Source organism: Equus przewalskii, chromosome 3, assembly GCF_037783145.1.
Source record: "Equus przewalskii isolate Varuska chromosome 3, EquPr2, whole genome shotgun sequence".
In the NCBI taxonomy this organism is placed as follows: Eukaryota; Metazoa; Chordata; class Mammalia; order Perissodactyla; family Equidae; genus Equus; species Equus przewalskii.
Genome location: NC_091833.1, coordinates 35,832,865 through 35,858,844, shown reverse-complemented (window position 1 = coordinate 35,858,844; position 25,980 = coordinate 35,832,865). Strand labels below are relative to the sequence as shown.

The 25,980-nt window shown below is 56.5% G+C and overlaps 2 protein-coding genes, 1 long non-coding RNA gene and 1 other non-coding gene across 8 annotated transcripts in view; 1 reads left to right on the top strand and 3 right to left on the bottom strand.

The window, feature by feature from the left end:
- Positions 1-9,845: 9,845 nt before the first annotated feature.
- RPL13 (ribosomal protein L13) lies at positions 9,846-13,878 on the bottom strand. The gene is made up of 6 exons (XM_008535630.2): positions 12,697-13,878; positions 12,368-12,488; positions 11,931-12,072; positions 11,580-11,753; positions 10,848-10,904; positions 9,846-10,273 (listed from the first exon to the last, which is right to left on the bottom strand). Exons 2-6 carry the CDS (start codon positions 12,469-12,471, stop codon positions 10,115-10,117), a joined length of 636 nt encoding a protein of 211 aa, XP_008533852.1. The 5' UTR covers positions 12,472-12,488; positions 12,697-13,878; the 3' UTR covers positions 9,846-10,114.
- On the bottom strand, positions 11,806-11,886 carry LOC139082704 (small nucleolar RNA MBII-202). The gene has a single exon (XR_011538908.1). It is a non-coding gene; the product is annotated as a small nucleolar RNA MBII-202 (small nucleolar RNA).
- LOC139082507 (uncharacterized) lies at positions 12,820-21,205 on the top strand. The gene is made up of 3 exons (XR_011538571.1): positions 12,820-12,951; positions 14,229-14,387; positions 16,302-21,205. It is a non-coding gene; the product is annotated as an uncharacterized lncRNA (long non-coding RNA).
- Positions 17,386-25,980, bottom strand: part of SPG7 (SPG7 matrix AAA peptidase subunit, paraplegin) — a 33,619-nt gene continuing 25,024 nt past the window's right edge. For 3 of the 5 annotated variants that reach the window (XM_070614024.1, XM_008535631.2, XM_070614023.1), the window contains exons 11-17: positions 25,530-25,632; positions 24,333-24,443; positions 23,799-23,914; positions 21,689-21,845; positions 20,621-20,787; positions 19,862-19,939; positions 17,386-18,210 (exon numbers count right to left, since the gene is read on the bottom strand). In XM_070614024.1, coding sequence (XP_070470125.1) covers positions 18,010-18,210; positions 19,862-19,939; positions 20,621-20,787; positions 21,689-21,845; positions 23,799-23,914; positions 24,333-24,443; positions 25,530-25,632 — 933 coding nt within the window. In that variant the 3' untranslated portion in view covers positions 17,386-18,009. Of the gene's footprint in view, positions 18,211-19,861; positions 19,940-20,553; positions 20,788-21,688; positions 21,846-23,798; positions 23,915-24,332; positions 24,444-25,529; positions 25,633-25,980 lie in introns of all 5 variants that reach the window. The other 2 variants (XR_547377.2, XM_008535633.2) reach the window with 2 other exon arrangements.

Genomic DNA, 25,980 nt, shown 5'->3' with positions numbered 1-25,980 from the left:
TTTGCAACCGGGCTGTGTCAGTTGGACTCCAGCAGCCAGGCCCTGCTTCCTGAGCCCCTGGGCTGAAGAGGCGAGGGGCAAGTGAGACACAGAGAGGTATGTGGGCCCATCTGGAGCCCGCTTCTTGTGCCTCCCCCAGCCCCTGTGTCACCCCGGCTAGGAAGGTGGCCCAGGTTCAGACAGCTTCGGAAAGCAGCTGTCGGAGGACCCACCTCCCTCTGTGGAGACCAGCTGGGGGCTGCTCTGAGCCTCCCAGTCCCGTGCCTTCCCCAGCCCACCTTCCCGGAGCTGGGGCAGTCCACCAGCCGTGCACGTGGGCTTGTACTGGCGGCTCCGGGCTTGCAGGGGCCGCAGGTCCTCCCAGAGCCAGGTTCCCCAGAACACCTGCCCGCCCCCCCCCGCCCCCCGCCCCCACCCCCCCCCCCCCCCGCCCTGGCGAGGCCCTGGCCTCTCTGAGCTCCTCAGGAGGTCAGGATGGGAAGTTCAGGAGAGGGTCTGGGCTCCAGTGGGCACGCAGCCCCACACAGGAAGGCCCAGAGCTCCTGCAAGGCTCAGGGTCTCCTCCTCAGGCTCCTTGGCCCGCCAGGTCTTGGGGAGCTTTCCCCTGAGGACTAGTTCCCCCAACGACTTCGCAGCTTGGCCTCGACCCCTGGCAAATGTCCACATCTCTGCCAGGTGTGGAAGCTGTGACATCTGCTCTCTGCCACACACTTTCCACGCTGACGGCAATGGTTAAGGCACTAACCCTCCCACAGCCCCAGAAGAGGAAAGAGGGGCTTCCAAAAGTTCAGAAACTTGCCCAAGGCCGCCTGGCTCGCCAGTGGGGGTGCGGGGCTTAAACCCGCCAATCTGGCTCTTACCCATCAGGTGCACGCACCGTGGAGGAGGTGAGGGGGAGGTGGCGTTCCCACCCAGTGCGGGGGAAGGAAAGAGAATGCAGTTTGGGAGTTCGAGTCTCTCGGGTCCACTGGGGTCTCTGGCCACAGCCTCAAAGGTGTGGCTGCCTCCGGAGGGTGACCTGGGCCTCGGCTGGGAGCTGAGTCAAGAGGAGGGGCCGGCGGCAGCTCCAGACGCACCCATGGGGCGAAGCTGCGGAGGAAAAGGCCATTCCCCATAGCCGGGGTCTGCGATGCCTGGGCCAGCATGGCCTCCGGAGGGCCTGCAGGAGGCGGCGGGTCCTAGGATTCCACCTGCCCCTCCGCTCCCCCAGCCCACAAAGGCCCAGCGACAAGGGGAGAAGCAGCCAGGCGCAGGAAAGGCCATCCCCCTCGTGGCCTTGTTGTTGTGGTTATGCAGGAAATCATGATGGTTCCTGTGAAACACTAGGACGTGAGAAAAGCAGGTAAACGCCCTCCCAAGCCCAGAAGTAAACTCGTGACATGTTGGTGTCTGTCCCTCCAACTCTGGTTCCATGCAAATCTGTCTGTATTCATTTTAAAAGTTGCCTGCAGCCCTTAGAGCCCTCCCCACATGTGGCTCGTCAGACGCTGGCTTGGGAGCCGTCCTGACCGTCTCACGGCCGAGTCCCTGGGCCCAGAACGGCGCCTGGCGCACACAGTAGGCGCCCTTTGGGTGTTTGCTGAACGAGGTCGTGGAGGCGCTGTTTCTGTTTGTAAACTGTTTCTTTCTTTTGTTATTAACAATGTCGTATGGGGCCTTCTTCCACACCATAGACTGATTGTCTGTGTCCCCCAAAATTTGTCTGGTGAAATCTTAACCCTTGATGTGATGTGGCAGAGTTGGGGGGGCCCTAGGAGGTGCTGGAGTCATGAGGGTGGAGCCTCAAGAATGGGATCAGTGCCCGTACAGAGGTGACCTCGAGAGCTCTGGGCCCTTCACTGCGTGAGGACGCAGCGAGAAGACGGCGTCGTGAACCAGGAACAGCTCTCACCAGACTCCGGGTCCACTGGCACCGGGACGGAGACCTGCGGCCTCAGGACCGTGAGAAGTCAATATGCGTGACTACAGCCCCCGCCTGCGGTATTTTTGCTATAGCAGCCCAAACCCACCGCATTCCGCCTCAATAAACTCAGGCCTACAGCAGGGGCCCGGGGAGCTGCAGCCTGTTTCGTAAGCAGTCTGCTTGGAACACGGCCACGCCTGTCCGTTCCCGTCGTGTCTGTGGCTGGTTTTGCTCGGCAAGAGCAGAGGAGAGTATGATGGAGATAGAATGGCCTGGAAAGCCTGAGCACTTGCTCTCTGTCCTTTAGGAAACCGCTGGCCAAGCCCTGGTCTACTTTATCCATCTGACAGCGCCCGCTCCTGCCACCTCACCCTGCACCTGCTCGGCCCGCTCCCGCCCGGCCCAGGTGCTGGGAGGGGTCACTTGGGGGACCAGCTGATTGAACCAACCCTCCTGGTTGGCTCCTTAGCAGCTTCTACATCGTCAAGTTTTGGAGCAACAGTGAAGCGTCCTCACTTCAGACAACTTGCCTTTCAGTCCACGGAGCTGTGCAGGCACTGGCCCCCTCCACTGGCCAACTCCTACTCAGCCTTCAAAGCCCAGCTCAACCCACTCCACCACCCAACATTCACCCTGAGCTCCTGGGCCCTTCCGTGATCAAAGCTGTGGTCTCCAGCAAGTCCCAGAACTGCTCAGCAGCCCCATCCCCCCAACTGGAAAGTGGGGCTGAGAGCCAGTCACCTCCAGGCTGTGTGTGAGTGGCATGCTGGCTCGGAGTGAGTCCCTGCATGTGGGACTCAGAGGTGGGAGAGGCCGCCGCCCACATCCCACCCTCGTCCTCATCCTCGCTCCTCATCCGTGCAGAGGACCCTGCCCCACAGCCCAGCAAGGCAAGAGGTTGTTTTGGAAGGCGAGCTGAAACTGGGGTGGGGGAGGGGGCGTTGTCAAACAGGATTCTCCCAAAGGGCACAAGGCTGCGCGTCTGGCGGGGCGCGGCTTCTGTTTACAGCCGGGCTGCAAACTCCCCTCTGCCTGCGTTTCTTTCCTCCTGGAGAAATGTTATTTGACCTCAAAACATCAGCGACCTGTCTGGATCAGGCTGTTTTCCTGCAGGACTGGCATTTGTACTTGGAAGTCAGGCAGCCGCACCCAGCGAGTCACCGGGGCTGCGACACACACAGGGCTGAGTCCGGGCAGGTCCCTGACCCCTTGGCCACCTCCTCCTTACAGCATCGGAGAGCTGGGACCAGGGCGATGGGACCAATCTCCCCACCACACTCAGCGTGGACTGGAGCAGGGCACACCACACCCAGGCACCTGCCACACGCACCGCACACGCGCACACCACACACAGAAGCGACACATGCAAATATTGCACATGTATATGCATGTGCCAAATGCACATGCGAAATGCACAGGCACACACCGGCCACATGCATGCACACCTCAAATGCACATGCAGACATGCATGGTGACACACATGCACACATGCCTGAGCACGCCGAGATACACACATTCAGGCACAAGCCACACCTGAGGCGACTCACCTGACCAAACAGGTGACTCCCCCTCTGATTTTTCCCAACACCCATGTCTTGCATGCTGGTGGGATGTTTCTCCACGGGCGTGGTGTCCCTCATCTTGGTGCCCTCCCACACTCAGACCCTGGTCACTGTCCCCTCCTGCCCCAGGGGCCTGCTTCGTCCACTCTGCAAATGGCAGAGATTTGAGCTGCTGTGAGCATCCTGTGTCCCTGCCAGGCAGGCGACATCATCTGTCTTGTCATTGAGGAGACCACAGTTCAGAGAGGGTGATGCCTTGCCTGAGGTCACACAGCAGGGGCAGAGCTGGGACTCCACTTGGACTCCATGACCCTGCTTGGAACCCAGAACTCACCCCTCCCTTGGCCCATCCAGGCCTCCAGTGTGTCTTATGGCTTTGCTGCACCCTTACCCCCAAAAAGTCATGGCCGACCATGAGAAGCATGGAGCACTTGCCCGCTTGCCATCAGCTCAGTCCCCACAGCCCCCATGGAGTGGGATGGAGCAGTCAGGACACTGCCCAGGGACACAGTCAGGATGCTGTCCACGACCTGCTCTCCCCTCCTGGGTTTCCCTGACCCAGGAGCCCCTCAGCCCCAAGACTTGCCCTGGGGACCGCTCCATGCTGGTGCTCATGAGGGAGGAGCCACAGGAACACAATCTTTGCAGCATTCATGACCTGATCCCAGCCTGGCGTCCTCTGCTTCTGCTCTGTTTGAGCAGAAGCAGGTTGCTGGGTGCAGCCCACACTTAACGGACAGCACTAGACAATGAGCAAGCCCGTGAGGCAGGGTCCAGGGGCCGGGCAGGAGCAGGAGGCAGTGAGGACACCGCTGCCGCAGGCTCGCAGCGGGACGGCGCGGGCCAGGGAGGCAGGCAGTGCCATGTCCACGGGACTGACATCTCTAACTGCTGGACGTCCTGGTTTTATTCTCGCCTGACTCATCTGGGGGCTTTGATGATATTCTCGGTGAGAGTGGCCGGCACGGTGCTTTGACATCCCTCCACTCTCCCAGTCCCTTTCATCGATGACCCAGTTCTGCCTCCTTCTCCCCAGGAAGCAGCACACTTTCTGGAGAATTTTCAGAAGTGCAGGAACTAACCAGGCTACATTCTATTTGTCCCCCAGCACTGTGGAATTGGGAGTCCATCTGCAGACCGGGAAACTGAGGCTTAAAAAGTAGGGGAGCCCAGCTGAGGCCCCGTAGCTGAGAGTGGGGGGCCAGATCCAACGCACACCCTCCACTGTCCCACACAGCCTCCCGGTGACATTCAAGCGCCTGCAACCAGATCCCCCAGACGAACCCCAGACTCAGTGTCTGGAGGAGGAGCCCTGAGACAGCGGACGTGGAAGTGGAGGCCACACCCGGAACCTTTCGCAGGAGGGTGGGTCCCGCTCCCTTCTGAGGCCGAAGGTCCTTCTCCCAGCCCTGCCCCCCAGATGGCCCGCAGGTGTCTGGTCTTCACTGGCAGCCTTGGGCCCTCCCGTCCGTGGCTGCCCAGGCCAGCACTCTCTCCCCGGAGCGGAGGGGCTGCCCCCACTATCCTGTGTCGTTTATCTGGGAGGATGTCACTCAGTGAGGACAGGCTGTCTCCGTCACTGCAGCGCCCCCAGGCCCAGCACACAGTAGGTGCTCAAGAAGCATTAGCTGAATGAGCCAGTCCACACCACCTGCCCCAGCGCCCTGTGGAGCTCTGTCCTTCCGCCCCAACCATGTGGGGAAGAGGTGCGTGGAGCTCCTGGCGGGGCCTCTGGGTTCGTTGTCGACCTCCGCTGCAGCCACAACGCCGCAGTGAGGGGCAGAGGGGCTCGGCTAGGGGTCATTCAGCACAAAAACTCCGTGGAGACAGGAGAGGTGCGCGTGTGGCTCCCTGCGTCCCTGCAGCCTGGGCTGTGCCCTGCGCACTGCAGGCGCTCAGCAGACACTGACAGTCTGCTCTTCTGGAGCCCTTCCTCCACAGCACCCTCCCCGGCCCACCCACTGTCCAGCACCTGCCCCGTGGAGCCTGCCACGTGGTGGGCACTCAGCACTTGTTGAGGGCACGACCCAGGAGGGTCAAGACTGGGCAAGCCCAGGCCAGAGCTGGGGCAGCATGCTCAACGCCATCTGTTTTAAGCAACTGAAAACTGAAAGAGCAAAAACGACAAGGACACTGTGAAATTCCTGGAATTGGGGGGAGGGGATGGCTTGGAGCCCATGGAGGGGACAGTGGGGCCACATGACCCAGGATGAGACCCCAGCCCCAGACAAGGGACCCGCTCTGAAGGTGTGGGGCCAGTGAGCCTGGGTGCAGGGCAGGGAGTAAGATGCATGTCAGCGCCTATGAAGGAGGAGGGTCTCCCTCTCACAAGGCTCAAGGAGAACCCCCAACATGAGTTCTGATGCTGGAAAGCCAGAAGGAATAGCCAATATCCACTACAGAGACCAAGTTTCTGATCTTTTTGCTGCACCACACTGTCTCCTAGAAGAACATTTCATTCCCTCTGCAGTCCATACCCCCAGATATAAAAGACTGGAAAGGAAAAGAGCAAACTGGAAAAAAATTTATCGACATTTGACTGGAGGAAAATATCCTTAAAATGCAAAGAGCTGCTGCAATTCAAGAAAACGATGAAGATCACAACAGGAAAAAAGGACAGAGGTTGTTAACACATGAGCCACAAAAAAAGGTAAGTTGGGACCCGCTTGGTGGCGCAGTGGTTAAGTTTGCATGTTCCACTTTGGTGGCCCGGGGCTTGCCAGTTTGGATCCCCAGTGTCAGTCTACGCACTACTTGTCAGGCCATGCTGTGACAGGCATCCCGAATATAAAGTACAGGAAGATGGGCATGGATGTTAGCTCAGGGCCAGTCTTCCTCAGCAAAAAAAGAGGAGGATTGGTGGCAGATGTTAGCTCAGGGCTAATCTTCCTAAAAAAAAAAAAAAAAAGATAAATTGCCAGCAAATACGTGGAGAGGCTCAGCTTCGTGAACCAGTGTAGGAATACAATCAAACAGCAGCATTCCAGTTTCCCCACCTGCAGAGGACAATGTAAGTCAAATGCTGTCCGCCTTTCCACGGGTCCTCCGCAGGAAGCAAGGGAGATCTTGGCGGGCTGGCACGAGGCAGTCCAGCATGCACTGTGGGATCCCATTTGCATGTACAGAACTGAAAGCCCAGATGTTTCTGCTGGACTGCAATTACCGGTAAGAAACCCGCCAGGGGCCTGGAGGAGGAGCAGGGGGGACTTCCCTCTTCCTTTACGCTCTTCTCCACTTTTTTTTTTAACAAAAAGCATATTTTTTCTATAACTTGAAAAAGAAAAAAAATGACAACACCCAAAGGCCATAAAAGAAAAAATAAGTGCAAATACCAATAAATAAGAAATGAAAAAAAGAAAAAAAAAAGAAAAATTAAAAAAAAGAAACGAACATGAGACAGAGGAGGATGAGCGGCCCTCTGCACGTGCCAGTGCTGCCTTCTGCTCCTTGGCTTGAACTAAGTTGAGAAAAGTGGGAAAAAGCCTATACAACCTAAAACGACTATAGTTTCTCTCTAAATTACAACGATCTGAAACAACAGAAAATTAGTGTTCATTTTAATTCTTCCTTAAAAAAATCACAATTATATATAATTTAACAAAGCAACTACAGGATGCAGATTCAAGATAAAATTCATTCGGAAAGGCGACGCTCCTACGTGTTCAAATTCACGGAGATGTGTGCCTTCCCTCCAAAGTCAAACATACACTATGATAATTTTAAAATCATCAAAAAAGGAAAAACACAAACAGATAAAATTAAACAAAATTTCTTTCTGTCAAAAAAAGCAAAATAAACAAATAATAAATTGAGAAAAATTATTTGCAAATCCCACTAGACCGATGCCCATCTGAAAATGGGCCAAGAGCACGTAGGAAGCTGGAGCTTGGAGATCGCACGAGCCCCAGCGCCCCCTGGTGGCCGTCTCAGGCATTGCCGGCAACACAGGTGTCCCCACCTGGGCATCCCAGCCGCCATGCAGCGGCTCCCGCAAACCACCGTGGTGCCAGGTGAGTCTGGCCGGGATGCACCCCTGCTGGTGGAATCCCACCCGCTATAGAAAAGGGTGAGGGATGAGCACGTGTACTGGGGTTAGTTTTCTATGCTGCATAACAAACTACCACCACGTAGCCGCTGAAAACACGCAGGCGTCCAGCACAGCGAGCTGGGGTCCTGGCTCAGGAGCCGTCCCATCAGGGCTCCGGTTGGTGGCAGAATTTGGCTTCTTGCGGAGAGAGGACTGAGGTCCCGCTCTTTTGCTACTTTGTGGCCTTCACAACCCCTGCTCCCTCAAGGCCTGTGGAGCGCCTCTGTAACTCTCCTTGGTCACAGTCCTGCCACACACATGGAGAAATCCTGGGCACATCTTCCAGGGGCGGGAATCCAGGGCCACCCTAAAATCCTGGGGAGGCGGTGAACAAATGACCCCATCACAGGTAGCAGTCCCGAGGGAGGCCCCGCCCTTGCAGCACCTACAACCCTACAGTTGTGAGCTCTTGGTCATCACTGCTGGGCCTTCACCGGGGGACCAGTGTGACTTCAGGGATTCCCAGGTGGGCCAGCAGCACCCATCCTCCAGGCCTCCAGCTCTGCCTGCAGGGAAGCTCCCTTAGCCTCAGGGAGGGCTGGGCCAGGGCTGGCCGCCACAGGCAGCATCACAGCTCCGAAGCTGGGCCACCAGCAAAGCCACAAAACCCATCACCTCCTGATCCAGACTCACATAACGTAACCCCAGTTGTAAAACTCCACAAACGCACTGCCCAGAGCGTTCCAGCACTGCAGGGGGCAGTACCTCCCCTCTCCCCCGTCGGGGGTTGCGGTGGCTCAGAGCAGACTCTGGAGAGCAAGCAGAGCCCCTCTGAATGCTTCTCCAGGTGCGGGGCTCAAGCCTCACCAGGTGGCACAGCTCGCCTGGCTGCTGGGGGCAGGGCCATCCCTCATGAACACCCACAGCACGTAGCCAAGTGCCACCAGTGGGAGGCCAGAGGAACAGCTTACTCTAGGCAATACAGCAGAGCCGCATGGGTCGGAGGAGGGCATTACAGAAAGTGTCACGGGGTCCTAAAGCCTGGGTCCCCTACTGGAGGCCTTCGTTGAGCACATTCACTCCCTCACCAGCCAGGTACTGCAGCAGGCCCTGCACAAGGCGGGGGTGCAGCTAGGGGTACAAGGCCTGAAGTGGGATGAGGTGTGTGCAGAGGTGACTGAAGACAGAAACCATGTCAAGGGGTGACAGGCCAGCACTTGGGAACTAGTACAGAGGGGCTGCTGCCCTGCATGTCCGCCGGAAGGCCCCTGGGCTCCAGGACCTGTGAAGAGCATAGCCAGGACTCTGGCAGGACAGAGCCACCTGCCCTTGGGGACACTAGTTTAACTCCTCACGAGGCTCCCAAGCACAAGGCAGACGGAACCCACATCACACGGCCACCAGAGGTCCCCACCACGTCCTTCCTCTTACGGATGGATGTCAGGGACACGGCACAGGATTCCTAAATATACAAGAGCACGGGAGTCAGCACCCCAACAACTGGTGACTACAGATGTGCAACAGGGAAGCCCTCTAAACCGTCGGATGCAGCTGCTGGGCACAGGATTGCCCGTGACCCGAGTGCATAAAAAGCTGCATCTGCAGGGCTGCAGGGTCAACACTAAAACATACTAAGAAGTCAGTCTCCAAAGCTGCTTCTCTCACAGCAAGCCCTGCTGTGACAAACAGGGACCAGGGACCAGGGACCAGGATGGAGCTGTATCTGAGCATCTCACTTGTAGGGAAACCAGACTCCAATTTCAAAAACACTCAGGCACCGAGGCTGGCCCGGTGGGCAGCGGTTAAGTGCGCACCTTCTGCTTCGGCAGCCCAGGGTTCGCCAGTTTGGATCCCAGGTGCCGATATGGCACCGCTTGGCAAGCCATGCTGTGGCAGGCGTCCCACATAGAAAGTAGAGGAAGGTGGGCACGGATGTTAGCTCAGGGCCAGTCTTCCTCAGTGAAAAGAGGATTGGCAGCAAATGTTAGCTCAAGGCTAATCTTCCTCAAAAACAAAACAAAAACCGCCACACACCATGCTATCATCAGGGGTACAGGCAACGCAGTGCTTGTCCATGTGGGCACCGCACAGCTGGCCTCCAGCCCTCCTCTGGGGTGGGCAGTGGGGCTGTCCTGGCTGCCGCTTGGCAGCAAAGTAGGTGCAGGGATTTGCAGGTGTCTTAGGGGTAGGAGAGGCCAGCCTTCTGCAGAGCACACATGGCCCCCGTTTGGGTGACGGGCCCCTCCTCGGCACAGCAGACGGGCAGACGGGCCCAGGGAGAGTCTGGCTGTGAGTCAAGGCAAGGCTGACTACCCAAATCTGGGGATGCTAAAGTAACTAGAAACTACTCTGATTAAAATAGACAACTTTACTTAACATTAGGCATTGGAACCTTCCCAGAAAAAAAGCTATTAAATTATTCAACCAGCAACTAATCAAACGGTTCGGAAATACAAAAAGCAAGATGCAATCCAGTCTCCGGGCTCCCCTGCAGCAACACCTTCGTCCCCTGCCAGGCCTGCAGGCTCCCCTTACAACAAAACATCTCCCCAGGCCACAGCCCGTTCCTCAGACGGATGTCACGTGGAGACCGCAGATTTATCGCAAGTTGCCCACAAGGCTTTATTTTTTCTTTTCCACATCCTGCTCTGCGGCCTCCTTGGCCCTTTTTGCCCGGATGCCAAAGAGCCGGGCGTTGGCGCGGGCCATGCGGAGGCTGGCGAAGGCCTTGAAGTTCTTCTCCTCGTCCGTGATGGCTCTGGCCTTCTCCTTCTTGTAGACCTGGAAGAGAGCGTGGGCTCAGGCCTCACTGCGGACGCCTGTGACGAGGCCGAGAACCAAAGGCCGGAACCCGAGGCGCCTTGGAGATCAAGGAACGCCGCCTGGCCAGGCCACTGCTGGGGCTAGAGGCCGCCAGGCCAGAGGTGTAATAACCCTCCCCAGGATTCAGCAACCTCCCCAAACTCAAAGCAGAGGCAGAAGCAACTGCCTCAGTTATGAAGGATGGTGGGGCACTGTGCTCAGACCCGCCACCCGTCCCAGAGGAACCTCAATGGCCTGGTCGCTTGCTGGGCAGGTTAGAGGATCATCAAAACATGCCCAGAGAAAAAAGAACCCAAAGATGAGGAAGTGCAAGCGAGGGTCCCCAAAGCTTCCTCAAAGGGAGGACAAAGCCCTCCCAAGGAGTGCACCTGTTAAGAATGCAGGATGCTCTTCCCAGGACTAAAGAAAAAAGTCCCTTTTCGTGAACCTATACATCTTAACGCAGGCCCCAGGTGCCGCCCTTGACTCCCTGCAACCCCTTCCCCGCCCCAGTAAGCCCTCACATGCGCACGCGCTCAACTCCTCCACTTACGTTCCGTATAGGCATAACCGGTCCTGTCAGCTGGGTGGCCAATTTGAGTTCTTCCGCCTGTTAACGAGAAAGGAGAGTCAAGTGGACTCAGCTCATTTCCCCAAGAGGTCCAACTGTCTAACCTTCTGAGACAGCCCCACGCCTCTCGCTAGACGTCCATCCCCATGCTTGGAAGTGGAACGGCGCCTGCCCCCACAGGTGCGTGTGTTCTGCACACATCCTCAGTGTGTCACTGGGGTCCTGGTGCATCTAGCTAACAGCAGACACGGGCAGACACAAGACAACCACCCAAGTGTGACCAGGGATGCAGGCAGAACAAACTATGGTCTGGACTATAAAGTCACCCCCCAAACCCTACTCCTGAAAGTCCATAGGCATGGACGCTGTCAACCGCGTCCTGCAGGTTCTTCTAGAAATGTCTGCATTGCGTATGAAGCATCTTAAACAGCAAGACACTTCCAATGTAAGAAAGCTAGCTCTAACACAAACAGCTCTCACCATCACCATAAGCCAGATCGCTTTTGAGCACAAGCGTGAACTGTGGCAGTTCTCACAATTAACGTACAATCTCCCAACAGCTTTTTTTCTCATTCATCAGTTCTCTATCACCCACCCATACAAGGCCACCCAACCTTAGGAAACAAAGAAATGCTAAGTAAATGCCTCCTCTTCTCACACCACCTGACCCACGGGCAGGCCTCCAGGCCCCTCTCGGGCCGAGCACTGACTCACCGAGCTGTCCCCCTTCTTGGGGGCCGAGGGCCTCCTGGGGAAGAGGATGAGCTTGGAGCGGTACTCCTTCAGCCGCTGCACGTTGGCCTGCAGGGACTCGGTGGACTTGTTCCGCCTCCTGGGGTCCACCGAGATCCCGATGGTCCGGGCCACCTTCTTGTGGATGCCGGCCACCTGTCCAGAGACACACAGATGCAGCCCCGAGGGATGATCGCCCCGCGCCCCCAGCGCGCGCCCGGCCGTCAGACGGACAAGGGTTCAGTGCACTTTCATCAAGGCCGTGCAGAGATTCCGGAGACTGTCATCATGCGACCGGCAGGGACGGCTGACGGCGCCCGCCGCGCTACTCACCCGCAGCTCCTCCAGGCTGAAGCCCCTGCCGGCGCGCACGCGGGTGTGGTACCTGACGGTGGGGCAGCGCACGACGGGCCGGACCGGGCCGCACGCCGGCCGCGGGGCGATGCGCCGCGCCTTGGCCTGCCGGGCCTTGCGCCTGGACGGAGAAAGGCCGAGCGCCGGTTACCCCGGGCCCCCGCTCGGGGACACGGCGGGACGGAGGAAACACACGGAGGAGGCACGGAGGGGACACAGGGAACATGGAGGGAGAAAGAAAATGCACGAAGCAGACACAAGGAACACGGAGCAACAGAGAGGAGACACACGGAGGAGACACAGGAGCACGAAGGAACGGAGAGGAGACACACGGAGAGGACACGGGAACACGGAGGGACGGGGAGGAGACACGGAGAGAACAGAGGGAACACAGGAGGCCGCGCCCGCCCGCTCACCTGCGGATCTTACGCGCCGGCTGGTTGAACCACGTGGCCACGCGCCGCTGCCAGTCCTTGTGGAAGTGCGGCTTCAGGATCATGCCATTCCGGCTGGGCGCCATGGCTGCTGCCTAGGGGCCTGCGGGGTAGGCAGCGAGTCAGCACCTGGGCTCCGGCGGACGCGGGGTCCCATCCGCCCGCCTGCCCACAGAGCCCGGGTCACGGCCCGACGCCATCTGCAGAGTCCCTTCCTCGGCCGCGCGGGCAGCTGCCCTACGCGGATGGCGGCGGATGGAACCCGATGGCAATCGCCGGCTTCCCATGGCGCCGAGCTCCAGCCTACCCACCTCCTCCTCCCGGGTACGGCCGGCGAAAAGGAAGTGGCGCCGCAAAGCCCCCTGGGATGGTTGTGGGCCCAGCCAACCAGAGGCGCCGGAGCTTTCTGACCAATCAGAGACGGGTATCCCGGAAGTGACGCCCGTGCGCTCCCGGCCGCTCCCGCGGTCCCTGGTGGACATGGCGCCGCCCGCGGGCTCTTCGCGGCCCCGGAAGAGGACGCCCCGACCCACAGGGCGGCCGCGGCTTGGGCTCAGCGGGCTCCAGTAGGTGCCCGGCCTTTCCTGCTCTGCACGACGCCGGACTCGGTGTGACCTCTCACCGAGGCTTCCGGTTTCGTTCCACCTCCCGTCGGGGCTTCCGTGCTACTTCAGGCCCGTAACTGTGCCGAGCGGGCCGTGAGCGGGCGCCCGGCTCCTCTCGGGTGTTTCCACGCGGAAGCCCCCCTCGGCGGGTCGGTAGCTCCGCCGCGGCCGGGCAGCTGGGACCGAGAGTCCCGGCGGCCGGCTGCAGGGGCCGCTCTGCCCGCCGCGCGTCCTCCTGACGCTCTCCGCGACGGGCCCGGGAGTCGCCGCCGCCCGTGAGCCTTGCCCCCAGTGACCCTCCTGCCCGCCCTCCTTTCGCCAGGTTCCCTCGGTGGACCCGGTCAGCGGTTTCAGGACGTCACGACACGAGTGGGACCCTCGGAGGCCGGCGTCCTCGCTGAGTAGACGGGTTGAGACACCCTTGGGCGTTGGAGGCCGGGCTGGGGCTCGGCGAGGAAGGCTAGGGTGTGGTCGGGGAGGCCGGCGTTGAGCCGCGCGGAGGAGTGCGCGGCCTGCAGGGAGGTCCGGGCCCGTCCGTGGTCGGCACAGACGGCTGGCACGAGGCGCTCCTCCCTAAGCCGGCCAGCCGCGTCTGTCTGGGAGGGTAGGACTTAAGATGCCTTTAGTCTGCCCCTCTCGCAGACGCAGGCGGGCTCACGTGGAAGGCCCGTGCCCGCAGGTCCCTGAGACAGCGGCGCGGGGTTGGCGTGGTTCTACCCGTGTGCCGGCGTCGAGACTTTGCCGAGGTGCTTGAGCTTCTCCCTTCGGTGAGGTGGGAGGACTGCTGGGAGTCCCCACTGCTTTAGGGCCCCGCACGCGGCGGCGCCCAGCACGGGGTGAGCCAGTGATGCTGGGCGGTCCTGACGTCGCACAGCCCTGCTTCCAGGCGACATGGCAGGAGCCGGGGTGGTGAAGGCGGCGCAGCAGAGGGGAGGGTTGGAGTTAGGGAATGCTCACCAAAACCGTGAGAGATGCTCTTCCGCCTCAGATCACCGTGTCCAGTGGAGCTGGGGCCTGAACCCACGCTCACTCCAGGCAGCAGCATAACTGCACCGACACTGGAGGAGACGTTTGTGGAATAAACGCTTGCCTTGGCTCCTGACAGATTTCTTTGAATGTGATCAGTCAGATGTTAGCCCACACTTCCTGTGCTGTTCTCAGCCCCTTGCAATGATCCCGCGGTGGACCCAGATACCTGCTCCGTCTAATCTCAAGCACATTCCTGTCCCCATCTGCAGTGTCTCTTTCTGGGCAGACCCACAGACTCAGGCAGCTCCATCTGCCCTAACCCACGCCTCCACCCGAGCTCCAGCTGCTTGCAGTTAAGATGCTGCCCTGGGCCACCGGGCCGGGGTTAAGGTCTGAAATTGGAAACACGGCTCAGAATTACGTTCCAGGTGAGAAGGCCGAGTTGTAATTTGAGGACTGTGGTCTGCTGCACACGGCCAGGCGTAGAATTCCAGTTCCCACGCCTGGAGACGCCACACTTCGTCCTTTAAAAGTATGCAAAACGAGGGCCGCCCGCTGGCGCAACAGTGAAGTGCACGTTCTGCTTCAGCGGCCCCAGGGTTCGCCAGTTCAGATCCTGGGTGCGGACCTGGCACCACTTGGCGAGCCATGCTGTGGTAGGCGTCCCACATATAAAGTAAAGGAAGGCGGGCGTGGATGTGAGCTCAGGGCCTGCCTTCCTCAGTGAAAAGAGGGGGATTGGCAGCAGTTAGCTCAGGGCTAATCTTCCTCAAAAAAAACAGTATACAGAATAGCAAGGCAAAAAAAGTGATATGAAATTCTACTGGAAACACGCTCAGCCTTCCTGTTGGGAAAGATTAAAGTGTCATGCAGCGGTCCTTTGACATGAAGCCTTGGCTGGCCCAAGGGTTTTAAAAGTCAGTAGCCATAGAGACAGTCCCTGTCCTGCTTTGCACAGAACTCCACAGCCTCAGCTCTGCTGAAGGGCTTTGGGCTTGGGCCTGCAGGGGCCACTGAGAGGGCTGCCACTCATGCCCCTGGAAGCCATGCCACGCTGGGCTAGGAGGCCCGGGGGCCAGAGGGCCTGGATAAACGCCCCTGGAGGTGTCGGAGCATGCTCTGCACAGCTTCCCAGAACTTCTTTGCAAGGCTGAGCTCCAGTAACTCAGCCGTACCGGCTCATTCTCCACCTGCACCTGATTGCCCTCATCCAGCTGCTGCTTGGAGGGTCGGCCTCAAAGAAATGCAGCCTGAGACAGTTGACGATAGCGTCTGGAGCCCTTGCAGGCACACAATCTTGATTTTATTTTTCTTAATAAGTTGGGGAATATTCCTTTTTTTTTTGAGGAAGATTAGCCCTGAACTAACATCTGTGCCCATCTTCCTCCATCTTATATGTGGGGCACCAGCCACAGTGTGGCTTGATAAGCAGTGTGTAGGGCCACACCAGGATCTGAACCCATGAACCCTGGGCCACTGAAGCTGAGAGCACGAACTTAACTGCTGCACCACTAGGCTGGCCCCACAAAAATCCTGATTTTTAATATGGCAGCAAAGTGATTTTATAATGCGTTGAGGAAAAACATGTCATGTCTCTAATACCACTTTGCAAAAATTAGCATGCTAACAACATCCTATACATTGAACTAGGAAAGCCTCCAACTCAGTAGTTTTACACTGCCTGGTCACAGAAGGCGACAACTCCGCCTCTCAACTTCCCCAAATCAGCCTACACATAAATCAGATATGGGCGAACTCGGAGTCCTGTAATATGAGAAACACCCAATGTCATGGAAAGAAAACTGCAAGTACGTTATCATAATCATAAATGTTCCATTTGAAAGTTCTTGAGAGTAGATCTTAAAAGTTATCACAGAAAAGAAAATTCTGTAACTATGGTGATGAATGTTAACTAGACATTGTGATCATTTCACAATATATATATCAAATCATGTTGTAAACCTGAAACTAATAAAATGTATGTCAATTATATCTCAAAAAATAAATTTTGAAAAAGCAAAACATCATTTCATTCTTGAGTATAGATCAAAATGGAGAGGGGCTGGCTCGGTGGCACAGCAGTTAAGTGCACACGTTCTGCTTTAGTGGCCCAGGGTTCACCAGTTTGGATCCCGGGTGCAGATGTGGCACCGCGTGGCAAGCCATGCTGTGGTAGGCATCCCACATATAAAGCAGAGGAAGATGGGCATGGATGTTAGCTCAGGGCCAGGCTTCCTCAGCAAAAAGAGGAGGATTAGCAGGAGGAGAAAAAAAAAAAAAACAGAACAATTTGTATTGTGATTTAAGAAACATAAAGTTCATTTCTCTCTTTTAATCTGCAGAGGCTCTCTATGTTAAGTATACATTTACTTAAGCAACAAGTGTTCATCTCAACAAGGAGACTTCCCACGCCTGACTCAGAGAAGACTTGCAGAAGCTACGGCCAGGCCATGCTGCAGAGGGCAGAGGGCAGGGTTGTGGTCCCAGGGGTGCAGTCTGGCTGCTCCAGGAGACCACATGCTGTTGCTGGAGAAGCCTCTTCACTTCCAGGACCCCCTTCAAGGAGGTGTGAGGAGCAGTGTTGGTCCACGCACGAGATAGCAGAGGAGGCATTACCCACGGTGCTCTTCTCCAGCACCAGGTGTCTGATAACCGGGAGGTGACGTCACTTGTGACCCCTCAGAGGGCCCAAATCTGCGAACAACTCACTCGTGTAAATCTAAGCACGAAGTGACCTTCCTTCTCTGGGTGGCCATGAGCCCACTCACACCAGTGAGCACTGGGAAGCCGGGCTGCAGCTTCCTCCGCTATAGCAAGGTAGCCCTTTCCTGCCATTCACCTCCTTTTCCTGGCTAAGCATCTTCTGGCACTCAGCAAATGATTTTCCAAAGGATGGACAGACACAGGCTATTTGAATGAAGTGCGGGGGGTCCACCATCAGAGAGGATGCCACCCCAGGGCAGAGGTACCAGCCGCAACGCCCTAACTACATGCAGATCTTTGGGAATGAATTGGAGAGCTGGGGCAAAGGCCACAGTGCCCCTCAGAGCTGCCCTCCCTTGGTGCGTAACCACACCTGCCCTGCCCCATACAGCAGGTCCTCAGGGCAAAGGGGGGCAGCAACAGGACAACCCATCCTATCAGGAAGCGGCCATAACCGCTCCAAACGCCACTCACAGAGCAGGCGAAGCAGTGAGAGCAGCAGGGAGGAGCCCCCGTGCTGTCGGGCACCCCTGGAGACGGGGAGCTGAGGGCACTTCTGTCTCACAGCGATGCGGCGTCCTTGCCCCTTTATCCCAGATCCCTGTGAAAGGGGATCTTCAGTTGATTATCTCATGGCCGATTATACACTGCAGACACAATCCTGTGATCCAGGACAAACCGACAACCCCGGGGGGTTAGAGCTGGCAGTGCAATACAACGACCTTCTCCATCCACAGAATTTATTGGTAAGTATCCCAACAGTTCTCAGGTGTCCCCCACAGCACCACCAGACCAGCAAGGAGAGGTTCTCGTGCTCAGTGGTCCACACAGCAGTAGGTGGCAGTGTTTTAATCCTCTAGAATCTCGGTATCCCCACTGACGAGTGAGCACAAGGACAGGGCCCAGCAAGGAACCAGTGACAATCGGCTCAGAGGGTCCCTTCATCGCAGATCCCATTAGCATTCTGGTGAAGACACAGGAGCCGGGAGCAGCCCATGCAGCAGCCCCGGCATGAACAGGCTGTTCAGAGCCTGCCCGCTGCACTGCCCTGGGATCCCCCCACACCAAGAAGTGACAGGGTCACAGACTGGGGAACTCAAGAAGGGCTCCACGCGCACCTGGGACCCTCCCGTGGAGGAAAACCATCTAAAACAAAAGCTGAACCATCCATCTCTCGAAGACTTTACTAATCCCGGGGGGGGAAATGGGCACACAGAGCTCGGAAGCCCTCAGCAGAGACCAGAGCAGGCCGAGTCTCTGGCGAAGGGAACTTGAAGGAGCCAGTAAGGAGCTCGCTTTCTGGGCCTGGCAGACGCCGCAGCCCCACGGGCAGTCAGGGTGATCCCACTATTTGGGCCAAGATGGCTCTTCCCCTCGGAGCGGGGGCTGCTGAGGCGCCTCCTCCTCCCCGGCATCTTGCTTCTCTCGCTCAGCGTCGCTCCACCTCTGAGGCGCGATCATCTTCTTGGGTCCGTGAGGCGGCGGGCCAATGAGGGCCTCGATGTCCTCATAGTTTATCACTTCCTTTTCCAGCAGGGCATTCGCCAGCTAGGAGGAACAAGCAGGGCAGTGTGTGAGCCCCCGACAAGGACAGACAAGAGCCTTTTGAGAGCGCAGCACCCAGGAGGGAGGGGCCCCCCTCCCAGGAAGGGGCGTCTGTGAGCAGGAGGCCCCGACAGGCCACTTTCCCAGGGAAGCAGCACATGCAGGCAGCTCCAGCAAAGAATCCCTCCCTGTCTGAGGCCTGGAGAGGACCCCCAGCTGCCGGCCTCGTCAGCCTTCCACCTCCCTTTGCCAAACGGTGTGCATGTGTGCACGTCGGGGAGTGGGAAGCTAAAACGCAGAGCCCCTCACTGGGATCTGGGGAGAGGGAGCTGGCATTGAGGTCTGAGGGCCCTCACAGTTTGCGAAGGGAGGCTCTGCCGCTCCAGACGTGGTCGTGAGAAACATGCTGAGGAACCCTGTGAGCATCCCGCCCCAGCAGTTCATCTCTGCCGGCTCGGTGCCGACTACACGGGGACACTGCACGGCTGCTCCTGACTGCTTTCCGTCACCCCCAGATCGGGGCGACTGCTTCCTCTGCACGCTGCCCCACTATCTTGCTGAACTCTGAACCCACCAATGGTGTGAGGAGGCCACAGTGCAGACCAGAGACAGGACACTCTCAGCCCGCCACAGAGCCAGAGGCCTGGGCAGCAGCCACAGCCGTGAATGGCAGGTTCCGGCTCAGCAGGTCCGGTGGGCCTGACACTCTGCACTGCTCACAACATCCAGTGAGGCTGGTGCTGCTGGTCCAGGGACGACACTGAGCCCCTCCACCAGGAGCTGACCCTCTGCCGGGACACAGTCACTTCACCTCTGAGGTCACCTTCCCCAAACCCAACGCGCAGGCTCACTGTGAGAACATCTGGGGGACGCACTTCACACACCAGGCCAGGCCTCATAAAGGCCAAGGCCATCACAACAGGGAGTGAGAAACCGCCCCGGCCAGGAGGACCCTGGGGAGAGGGTGGACCATAGACGGGACGCAGGGCAACACTGAGGAAGTCCAACTAAGGTGTGCGCTTCAGTCACTAAGAACACGTCAGTTCTGGTTCACTAGGTGTGGCAGACGCTGACAGCAGAGAAAACTGGGTGTCTCCAGTAGAAGGAACTCTCTACTATATTTGCAACTTTCCTATAAATCTAAAACTATTCTGAACTTTAAAGTTTATTTTAAAAATTGACAAGAGTTTGGGCCTGGCCCGGTGGTGCAGCACTGAAGTGCGCACGTTCTGCTTCGGCGGCCCAGGGTTTGCTGGATCCCGGGTGCGGACATGGCACTGCAGGACAAACCATGCTGTGCTAATCTTCCTCAAAAAAAAAAAAATTGATAAGAGTTTAAGAGTTGGGAAAAGATTAAAGGGAAGTGACCAAACGCTAATTACTGCTGATGCTGCGCAAGGGGCACATGGGTTGTTATGTTCTTCTGTCTCCTCGGGAGGAAGTGACTGGACACGTTTGTAATAAAAAACTAAAAGGTATGGAAAATGTTCATTTCAGCTGAACTGAATGGAACACACATCGGTTATCCTGCTTGCTCCAGGTCTGTGGACAACAGTCCACGAGAGGGCAGGCAGCCAGCTGTGCCGGCACAGTGCAGTGACAGTCAGGGCCCTCCCCAACTTCTGGGGGACAGGCGGGGGCTCAGAGGTCTCACCGCCTGCAGCTTGTCCAGGTTGTCCTGCAGCACCTTCTCGGTGTGCCTGTAGGCCTTAGCCACCAGCAGTTTTGCTTCCTGCCAATCAAAGAGAACAGATCTGTAAGGAGCAAGGACAGCTGACCAATGTTCCCAGTGTCATCTATGGCCTGGCTCTGCACCAAAGTACGTGGAAGAAATGCAGGTTCAGAACACAGCCTCTCGTCTCTTAGGATGAACAGGAGAGCCCAGCTGCCAATAGTTTCCTGCCCCTAGCCTCTCCCCTGGGAATGCCTGCCTGCCACCCATTCACACCCACAGACACCCTGCCAGCTCCTGGAGGCCAGGGAGCCCGCTTCTGTCCTCTATGCCCAGAGCTGCTTGTGCACCAGGCCGAGTGGAGCTGCCCCAGGATGGGGACCCCTGCCCTGGTCCAGTCTCACGTGGGCAATGCAGTGCATCCCTACAGGGACCACGGGACACTGGCTCTATCATTCAGTGCATTTATTTGATATTTGTCCCAGTTCCACATAACCTACAGTTTCATCAGGAGCCACACGGGTCCTCATCCAAGAACAAAAACTTGGCAGGTCAGAGCTGCAACAGAGGCCAGGAAGAACACCCACGATGTGGGGGCCACATGACAGCTCTCAGCTCAGCGCAGTGGGGGCCTCACGTGGCAGAGGGCACCAGCACAAGACCTGTCTCCTAACCTCACTGCAGCGCAGGACGCGGCCGACGCTGGGCAGAGGTACAGCAGCGAGGGCCATGCAGACTCACGTGGTCCATCATCTGCTGGAGGCCCTGGCTGAAGGGGCGCCGTCCGATGCCCGTGAGGCCCTCCTGTGCCTCGGGGAAGGAGACGGGCCCGATGCTCGGTGCCATCCCAAACTGCCTCACCATGGAGTAGGCGATGCGGGTGACCTTCCTCAGGTCGTCCTGCGCCCCTGGAACGTGGGTTCAAGAAAAAACGTTTCTTTCCAGTAGTGCCAGGCCAGGGCACCCTGGTGCCCCACTGGCACACGTCTGGGCCTGACAGCAAGCAGAGCACCCAGGGGACAACAAACTCTTTTACTGTTCCTTAAAAGAAACTTTTAAAAATGCTCTTTTGTTTAAGCAGCAGCTCCTCAGGATGCGTGCTCAGATTCACTTCCCAGCAGTTCTCCGACACAAACCCAGGTCTGCACAGGGCGCGCGCCAGCACAGAGCCCCAGAGTCACTGGGACAAGCCAGGAGTGTCCTCCGCCTCCTCTCTGCACAGTCGACTGAGGCAACAGCTTCAGAACAGGGAAGCTGCTTGGATTTTATACAGTTTTATGTAGCCATTGCCAACAATTAACCAATTAAACGCATTTACAGTCTGCACATGTATGTGTTTTTTGCACATGTATGTGTTTTTGTATCAAATTATTTAAAAAGCCTTGCTTAGTTCCAAATCTCCTTTCCATAGCTCATCTTTTTTTTTTTTCCTTTTTGAGGAAGATTAAACCTGAGCTAACATCTGCTGCCAATCCTCCTCTTTTTGCTGAGGAAGACTGGCCCTGAGCTGACATCCATGCCCATCTTCCTCTACTTTATATGTGGGACGCCTACCACAGGATGGCTTGCCAAGCAGTCCCATGTCCGAACCCGGATCTGAACTGGCGACCCTGGGCCACCGAAGTGGAACATGCAAACTTAACCACTGTGCCACCGGGCTGGCCTCATATAGCTCGTCTTTTAAAGACACTTAATAAAACTCACAAGCACACGTGCATCCCCCTGTTCAGACGCCCCAGCATTCACCCCACATGATAACGGGTGTGAAGGCACTCTGAAACCCTCAGTCCCACCCGGCCGGCTCCTCACCAGAAGTGACCTTGTTGAAGGAGATGTTCTCTGACGCGCGGCCGCCCAGGGCCATGCACATCCGTTCAAACAGCTGCTCCTTGGTGAACAGGTGCTGGTCTCTTGGGAGCATCTGAGCAAAGCCCAGTGCAGCATTTGTCCGCGGCGCAATGGACACCTGCAGGATGTCAGGCGGCCCGAGTTAGCAGGCAGGATGCAGGCATCAAAGACAAAGGTGGGGCAACGTAAGATCTCTAACTGGAGGGCTTCAAAGCAGTGAAGCAATTCTGTACTGTCCCCGTTTTCACAGGAAAGCATGATCCTATCACTGAAGGAGGCTCACACACTGTGCGGTGTCTTCCTCACACATTACTACATATATATGAAGTAAAGAACAGCGGAGACAGGGCCACTTAGGTGAGGCCAACCAAGAGGTCAGGGACAAACTCCTCCCCTTACCCCCCACCCTGGGCTGTCTGCACTGCTCCTCCATCACCGCCTCCACTGCAGGCCACCGACCTGCATGAGCGCCCTGCGCCAAACCACAGACACGCTGGCTTGAGGATACAAAAGGGGAGTGGGGACTCTCCTTGCCTTTGCCCCCAGCCCAACACCAGGTGTAACCACGGGGCCACCACTCCAGCGGGATGAGACCTGCTGCAGGAGCGACAGGGAGGGGGCCTCGGGGCAGCAGGAGCTGTGCTGCAGCAGGCACTGTTTCTGAGGGTTACAGCACCGCAGAATCTGAAGGGCAGACAACCTAAAACTAGCACTAAAGTCAATTACAATTGAAAAGGCTATAAATAAGGACCAGATCAGTGACAGGAACTTCACAATCTGTCCCCAGCAGAGTACTGAGCCTTGGAGGGGTTTCTCATTACAACTAGTTTATCTGACTTTTAGCCATCAAATGAAGTGAAAATTCTGAGAATGGGAAATTGTTAATTATGATATTTACTTAATTGTGGATTTTTCTGCATTAATTTTTTTTGAGATACTGCATATTAAAATATTTATCTTAGGGGCTGGCCCCGTGGCCAAGTGGTTAAGTTCATGCACCCCACTTCAGTGGCCCAGGGTTTCGCTGGTTCAGATCCTGGGCATGGACATGGCACAGTTCGTCAGGCCATGCTGAGGCGGCGTCCCACACGCCACAGCTAAAAGGACCCACAACTAAACATATACAACTATGTACCAGAGAACTTTGAGGAGAAAAAGGAAAAATAAAATCTTTAAAATATTTACCTTCATTACTGAATTTTTGAGTGTCCCATAAATGTCACACCCTTGGTAGCTGTCCCGCCTGCCTCACTCTGGGCCCAGCCCTGGTCACCTCAGTGACTGCTGCATATGATCATCTTTGTCACAAGACACTAGACTTCCAGCCCTCAGATGAGCACATAAAAGGAACCAGCCTGATCGGTAGGACATCATCAAACACCACCAGACTAACAATCTACTTTGCTACAACTAACACCTCTGAAAAGAAAATTAACAGACATTTAAACAGCAACACAGCAGGCCGGCAACTGCTACATGGTCCCATTTTTGGAAGCTCAGGAAGTGCAGTGCAGGTCCCTCACAGCTTGGTGGAACCAAACTGGATGCACAGGCCCCCATGTGCTCTGCTCCGGGCTCCAGCAGGTCACAACCCACACCCTCAGCTTTAAAGACTGGGCACCCGCATCCCAAATACTTACATTGTCCTCAGCGGTCACTCAGGATCTCCTGGTCATGAAGCTACACATTTTGAGGAGGTGTTTATGATATTACCATTTGATACAAATAAACTTTCATCAAGCTCACAATTGTCTACAAGAGTAGTGTTTTTAAAAATGTAGACTAAACTCACTTCTCTTTAAGCCTAGGAGTCATTACATCAAAACACTTCAGAGCTGACAAGACTGACTGTGTAGACAGGGGAGTGTGGCCTCAAACTGTCATGCCCATGACTGGAGCCCCTGGTTCAGATGAAAGACCTCCCCAACCCTATGCCTCCCAGGATGACGGAGCCTGCAGTCGCCTCCCACCCTGGCCCAGGCCCACCTTGTCTGCGCCCCAGCACAGACATGCAGTGCTTCCAAGGTCAGCTCTGCTCACGGGCCTGTCAGGTCGGCCCACAGGACCTTACCTTCATCACAGCCTCGGTGTGCTCCAACAGCCAGCCCACCAGAGCATGGCCTGACTCATGAAATGCAACCACCTTCTGTTCCTCCTTTGAGAGGATCTTGCTTTTTTTGGCAGTCCCTGAAAGAAGGTCAAGAAAATGAGCTGGGCTGCAGATCACCCAGGCTAAGAATGCCAGGCTGTCTCCTTGGCCACGCGCAATTTCCACCCCATCATTAGAGCAGGGTCATCACCAGACGTCTACCACCTGGGTCCCTGTCCCCAGGTGAGCGCCACTCACATGTGAGTTTGCCAGATCCTTCTATATTCTATTTGAAGAGTGTGTCTGCTCTTAGGCAAACATGCAGTATTTAAATGAAGGAAAAATAAGTCCATTGTAAAGACCTGACTCAAAAACAGAAACACTTTATGTATTTTGTCCAATAATCCTTTGCTAATCACTTCCATCACACGACGTCTAAGCCTGACCCGGCTCCCTCCATCCCCCTTCCTCTCAGCATGTAGGGAACGAGCCCTGTGGAGAACCAGGTCCTCATACCAGCGATGACGCGCTCCACAGCGTACTCGAAGTTGAAGGTGTGGACGGCCGTGTGCCCTTCCCGTGCAGCGTGCAGTGCGGCCTCGTTACAGATGTTGGCGATGTCAGCACCTGTCAGCACACCGGGGGCGTTGGCTCTGCTCCCTCAGGGCTTGGGAGGAGGGGGGGCACGCGTTCAAGCAGATGAGGGGACTTGAGGGCAGGGGTGCAGGTGGAGAGGGCCGAGAGCAGGAGGCCAAGTGCCATTTCACACAACAGACCTGAACCACCTGCTCACAGCCACTCCCACCTCCTTCCGTGCATCTGCCTCTCCAGACACCTCACCACTTGAGTGTGACCACATCACCCTGGGTTTTATTCCACCTAATACTTCATGCACGCATTGATGGAGAAGAAATTAAAGGCTCTCTAGTATCCAAAAGAGTCTAGTTAAAGATGTTAAAAAAAAATCAAAAGGGAAGAAATTATATCATAATAAAAGGAATTATTTACATTGCCCTTTAAAATGAGAGCCATACAGGAAAAAAATCCTGATTTCTTTTTTTGTGTGTGCTGGGAAAGATTCACTCTGAGCTAACATCTGTTGTCAATCTTCCTTTTTTTTCTCCCCAAAGCCCCAGTACATAGTTGTATATCTTAGCTGTAAGTCCTTCCAGTTCTATGTGAGCCGCCACCACAGCATGGCTACTGAGAGACGAGTGGTGTGGTTCCAAGCCCAGGAACTGAACCCAGGCCACTGAAACAGAGTGTGCAGAACCTTAACTGCCAGGCCATCAGGGCTGGCCCCAAATCCTGATTTGTGATGTCTGTCTCTACTGAATTAAACCTGAGACCATGAGGGAGGGCAGTGGTGCCCCAGGGGTGACAAGGCCTGGCATGGCAGCACCTGGTGGGGAAGAGCAGGAACACAGGGTCTGTGCTGGACAGGATCTGAAGCAGCAGTATTCGGAGCCCTGAAGGCCGAACTACCAGTGTGGGGACACAGCACTGTGGGTTCTCCACCCTCAGGGAGGAAAAGCAAAGTACTGTGCAGCTCTATCTGCCGCTCACTCTGTGTGCACAACAGCACTCCAACCCAGGCTGTGTTGACCGCGGGGCCCTGAGCAGGGGGGACAGAGGGAACGTGGGGAGGCCTGTGCCCAAGTGTGCAGGCAAGGCCAGCCGACCCTCAGGACCAACAAGAACCAGCTCCCGTACCACTGAACCCCGGCGTCAGCTCTGCCAGGCGCTGTGAGTAAAAGCTGCTGGCCTGGGTCAGCTTCAGGCTCTTCAGGTGCTGCTCGAAAATCTCCCGCCTTTCCTGCCAGGAAGAAAGGACATGGGGGGGGGGCTCATGTTGACTGACATTCCAGGCCCCCAACACGCCTGCCCCGCAGACAAGAGCTGCTCAGGAGCCACTGGCTTTTAGATCAGTTGCTTCATCGTCAGTCACAACCCATGGTTTGTGAAACCAATTTAGAGCTGCACACAGCACTCCAAGAGTGAAAAGGAAGAAAGGGAAACAGAATGGACAAGGTGCATCACACACAGCAAGGGCCTCTCTTGTAGAACTTATGATTCATGTACATCCCATGTGCTCTGGACCCCGCTATCCATGTTATCTGTATTGGAAAGACGGGAAGCCCTCCTCGAGAGTGGTGTCAGGGGA